Source organism: Phaethon lepturus, unplaced genomic scaffold, assembly GCF_000687285.1.
Source record: "Phaethon lepturus isolate BGI_N335 unplaced genomic scaffold, ASM68728v1 scaffold21449, whole genome shotgun sequence".
NCBI classification, from domain to species: Eukaryota; Metazoa; Chordata; class Aves; order Phaethontiformes; family Phaethontidae; genus Phaethon; species Phaethon lepturus.
This window is the reverse complement of record NW_010565796.1, coordinates 24,757-30,234: the sequence shown is the minus strand read 5'-3', so window position 1 is coordinate 30,234 and position 5,478 is coordinate 24,757. Positions and strand designations below refer to the sequence as shown.

The 5,478-nt window shown below is 46.0% G+C and overlaps 1 protein-coding gene across 1 annotated transcript in view; it reads left to right on the top strand.

Moving 5' to 3' along the window:
- The first annotated feature begins 2,733 nt into the window (after nt 1–2,733).
- LIMK2 (LIM domain kinase 2) overlaps nt 2,734–5,478 on the top strand; it is a 19,261-nt gene continuing 16,516 nt past the window's right edge. Inside the window, exon 1 of the mRNA XM_010295296.1 lies at nt 2,734–2,786. Coding sequence (XP_010293598.1) covers nt 2,734–2,786 — 53 coding nt within the window. The remainder of the gene's footprint in view (nt 2,787–5,478) is intronic.

Genomic DNA, 5,478 nt, shown 5'->3' with positions numbered 1-5,478 from the left:
AACTGCGTCCATGCCGGAACAAAGACTTGCTGCAGACTCTTCAGGCATCAAGCAGATGCTTCTTCCCCAGCTTATACCAGTCCCACACATACCGAAGTGCCTGTCTGTGCCAGGGTAGATTTGTGTATCTTAGGGCTGGTGGATATGCTGAGCAATACATCTGTCTGTAGACGTGCCACTGGACAGCATGAACTATGTGGTGAAGAGGGTGTCTAGATGTGCAGCCTAGCCCCAGCTGCTTTAAGATATTAATCACTGGAATACCACAATAGCTATGTGTTGCCTTTCTGTGGGGATGAAACTGTAACTCAATTTGCAATAAATTTCATGTTAAGTCATTGTCAAGGTTTTTAATTTGTTCCTTTTTATTTGCTAGTTATATTTTTCAGGTTTCTTTCTGGCAAAAATTACTGTACAATTTTAAGCCATAGAAGGAAAGCCACCCCCTGTGGTGGCTAAATGTTTGTAGTGGAAACGCTGTCAGCATTTGCAAGACAGAAGATGCTGATATCTGACTTCAGTTGGTGAAAAAAGAAATTTTGCTTCGGTGCATTTTTGGCCCTCAGAGATGGTATCAGTAAAATTACATAGAAAAGGTGTCCCCACACACACACCTGTTTATCAGCATTTTTGAAGTACAGTCATTCTGGCAGGAATTCAGATCTAGAATGTATGAACACATTAACACCTTTTCCAGAGCGCTTTTATCAGAGGTATTGTTTTCTGAAATAGGTCATAAAGACAATGAAAAAGGCAAGAAGTAGCAAGAGAATTCTGTGTAGGAAAAAGTAACTTACTGGCTGCTGCTGGGGCTTGCTGCAAACGTAAAATCGTTTTGATAAGATGTTTCCTGTTTAAATAGACATTTGACTATGTGTCCTTTGGCTTTAAGGAAGTCTCAAACAAAATCCCTTCCCAGTTGCTTAGCTGTCTGGGTGGTTTTTATTACTTTGAAGTTAGGCTTTATCTGCTGGCTTGGTTCACAGACTAGCTGGCTGCTTATCACATCTGTGGATCAAATCTTCAAAGGTTCTGTCTGAAGAGTTGGGATTTATGAGGTCACGTGGAATCCCCCTCGGAGGGAGTTCAGCCCATGGCAGCAGAATTGTGGGGAAAAGCTTTTGTCTGTAGGTGATACTGGGCAGGGGAGGGGCTCTGCGATGCACGGGAGGTATGTGTGTGTTGTGGGGTTGTGCTGATAGCCAGGGAAGTGTTGGATTGTGAGCGCTGGCCCACTTTCAGCACGCAACATATAGAGAATGTGGGAGACCAGAGTGCATTCCTAGACACAGACTCACCGTGTTGCTGCTTCCAGTAGAGCTGTGTGAAATGTCAGAAGGAATTAGACCCGTGCTGCAATTGACAACCACATTGGTCTCTGCAGCACTAGGCTTCACTGCACTTTCACAGTTTAGAAACTGCACTGAATGGGTGAAAATGGTGATTTTATTCTTTTTTTTCCAGAAAGGTGGCTGCTTATTAAAAGTCAACAAAAAAAGGGGAGAGGCAAGAAAAAACAACCCAAAAGGCTGCCTGGCTTTCTGCTTACTTCAACAGCGAGCAGCAGCTGTCAAATCTGCAGCCAAGACTGCCTTGTCCCAGCCCCAAGCGTCCCTTGAACAATATGCCAGCTGAGATGAGCACCTCCAACAGAAGCACATTTGAGTACTCTTGCCTCTGGAACACAGCATGACTTTCAGGCTGTGTTCAGGCATGCCAGGCTTTGCTGACTGTACAAAAATGGGACGACTCAGTGCAGCAACATGTGTTTGTTGCATTTCTGAGTGTCTTGCAAACAGCTTTAGCTGATTAGGCCACTAGAGATCATGCTTGGCTTCAGAGCAAGCAAAATGATATAACTACACGTGCTGCAAGCAGGAGAGAGTACTCTGCTGTGCTGATTTATACCTCTCAGTTTCCATTCAGGACATGAAGATTAGATTAAATGATTCCAATGATCTCTTTTAAAAGAGTGTTGCAAAGAAAGTTATTTTTCCTTGCAGCAGACTGTGAGTTACCTCCTGCAAAAGGATGAACAGATTGTAGGTACTGTGAAGGTAGTATAGCCCCGCACACTGTGAGGGATTTAGGAAGGTATGTAGCAAACATTAATTTGATGTGTTTGGAGATGTGGCCAGCTGTCTTTGTCAGACAAAGCATTCCTTGACTTCTCCATCAGAACGTGCCGCTGCTGCAAAGAGTAGTTTCAGGTTTATGCACTTGGCTCTTACTTGGCAAAAGCTGCTATCTTTCAGCACTTACCAAGGCAGCCCCTCTTTGGATCAAAGCTCCACCCCTTGTGAAGAAGTAGAGCTTACTCAGCCTCTGCAGCTACACGCTGTCCTCCTGCCATGGCTCCTCCTCCCCTCCTACCCTTGGGTGGAACCAGAGAAGGGAAAACTTGACAATAGTTAGCAGGCGGCAGAGCTCGCAGGAGCTATTGCAGAAGCATGTCCAACTAGCCCGGTTAGCAGTGATTCTGTCCTTCCCAAGGGTGCCGCCGCCGCTGCCGAGTGCAGGAGAGGATGGTTGTAGCCATGGGAGCCAGGAAAAATCTGGAAAGGAATGAGCAGCTGAGAGACCTGGCATTCCTTGGGCAGCTTCAAAGAGAGGTGAAGTATCTGAATCAGCGCAAGATTAAATGAGCACTGGCTGCTGCCATGTTGGCAGAACAGAGCTGTTCAGAAGCAGTTGGACAAGTTTGTGGCTGAGCCGGTTTATCCAGTCTTGAAGATGGGAAGTTACTTGTCTGCCCCAGCTTACTTCACTCCCAAGGATCCCTTTCGGTAAGTGTTGTGCAGGATCAGCAGTGGATCTTCAAAGTGTCATTTCCCCCCCCGTAGTGCTATCCTCAGCAGTTAGTGTGTGGGGCGTGAAGAATGAGGTCCAGTGTATGCAGGGAACAGCTGGCCTCAAACCGGGATCCCGTCTTGCTCTGAGGAGGAGATGGGGAAGATTCTTGTTAATAGCCTCTTCGCAGCTCTCTGGTACGAGGGAGCTGCGCCTGTGCTGTGAGGCAGCGTCTGCGTAGCCCAGGCAAGCAGGCTCCCTTTCAGACCAGCACTACCTATGCCACTACCCCATGCCCCTGTGCTTTGCTCCGCTGCCAGAGGAATGAGATTACTAAGGCTGCTGCTGCTTATGTCTCTTCCAAAACTACTTGCGCTTGGGCATAGCACAGGGTGAGGTGAGGTGTGCTGTTGCAGGTTCAAGAAGGTGCTGTAATCTGCAGTTGAGGCAGTGCATAGTCTTGTTTGAGAAGAGAAATCAGGTACTTTACAGGTAACTGGGGACAAGCAGCACAGTTCCCTTACACGGAAAGGATTTTTTTCCTGTGTTTTTTTTTTTTTATATTAACAATTGTTCTTGGTCCAATTGGACAAATGAGGCTTGAGAAGGGTGATAGCTACAGAATAAGGCTTTGATTGCATTACCTCTCCATAGTGAAAACTCTTAGTGGGGCTGAACACAGCCAGGATGGTGACTGATGCTGATGTGCTGATATGGTGAATGGATGGGGAACGGCAAGGCTTGCAGTTTCATTGTCTCCCTCCTATTCCCCTCCACTCGGATTTGCTCATTATTGATCCTGTTTCTGCAAACACACTGTTGTACTGATTTGGGAGTAAGGAGCCTGTTGTTAAAACAGTCTAGGATAGGAGTAAATACTGCTGCGCAATTGCAAAGCTTCTTCAGGCAACTTTCTGAAACAGCATCCGCTTTCAGAAGGAAAGTGAGCAGGCCTTCACTATTTGTAATATGTGTAGGGCATCGTGCTAAGCCATAGATACACCTTCTCCTAAGTGTGTGGAAATGGTTTGCATAGTCAGAGCTTAAACACTCTGTCTTCTAGTACTTAGTCTGTTTTGTAGCATCTGTTCTTCCTTGTCTAGTGTCTCTTACATAGCCAGTGCTCACACTTCTGCTAAAGTTCGGGTGAGAAGCCTTTGGGTTAGCTATGGGCTTGGGTTATGTTTTATTCTGCTCCTTTCTGTCTGTGTGACTGTCCTCTCCCCCGCTCTGCCTGCAGAATTGGAACCACAGCTTTTTCGAGCCTGTCTAGCGTTAACTGATCTAGCCTGACAGAGTGTGTGTGGGGGTGGATTTTGTTAATGAGCCCTTCTCAAAGGGATCTGTCTCCTCAGTGCCAGGGCAGTCTTTGCTTCCATGAGGGTATTGGCTTTCATTTAGATGTAAAAGAGATGCCACATCAATTGAATCTCCATCTCGCTGAAAACCAGGCTGGTTACCTGTTGTGACCTGATCCTCCTGCCACCCCCCACAAAACCAAGTAGCCTTCAAGCAGTGATCTGTGAACTCTTTCTGCACCTGCTGTGCTACAGAGCATCCGGGCTGAAGACTGTACCCAGATGCTGCCTGGGGATGGATGCATTCCTGGAGGATGGCTATGGGAGGCAGATTAATTTATTCTTCATAACCAAGGCTGGGAAGTGAAGAATCATAATGTATGGGACTGTATAATCAAAGCAGGGCTCTGCAGCTCTGAAAATGGTGGCTGGGCAGCAAGAGGAAACGCATCAAGTGTGGCTGTTACCAGTCCTCCAAGACACTTGATTACCATGCTTTGTTATTCTATAATAAGAATAGCAAATCATCTAGCAGAAAATTTGCGCTTTCTAATCTATAAAAGACAGAGGAGCAAGAAATCTTCCTTTCTTTTGGTTGTGGTGACTGGCAAAGATTAGCTTGCTTAATACCTCTAGAGTCATTGTATTCCTGTCTCCACTGATGTGAACCCTGGCAGTGGCAGCGCTGTAATGCCACGCACTCTAGTTAGGAGAGGAAGGAAGAAGTGGTAACTCTTGTGTCTTCTGTGATAAAATTGTGACATAGCTCTTCAATGAGAGTCATGTGGAACAATCATGTGATACCTTTATCATTTGGGCAAAGGCACTGAAACAGTTGAAACAGTCTTAAAGCTATACCTGTGTGCTGTCAGTCAGTTCTCCACACCTGACAAATCTAAAGCCTTTGCTACATTACAGAATGGATGGTAAATAACAGAAGGTGCTGCTTGGCAATACAGGCCATAGCCATGTCCTCTTGCTGGCAGTGATTAACGCAGCAGCCAGTTAGACCCATTACCAGCACCTAGCCTTGCTGGGGCTGGTTGCTTTGTTCCTGTTGCCTCATTGCCCTGGGTGCGGTTCTGAGCCTTAAGCTGCAAACTTGTCCTGCCCAGGTTTGTTTAATTGCATAGCAAAGAACTGACTGCTTGCTGGCTCCACCCCATCACCTTCATTTTGCTATGGGTGTGTTGCAAATTATATACCAGTGCTTATTTCCAGATGGAAGCAAACTAATCAAAGTGCTGTAAGGTTGGAATTGAACCATGAAGAAGTAGGGGAAAGGTAAAAGGAAGACAAGCGTACCTGATCCTCTGGAGCCTGTCTAAACACAATTGCCATTGTGTTCCTTTTGCAGAAATTTTAGATTTTCTTAGGGAGAAAAAGGAGT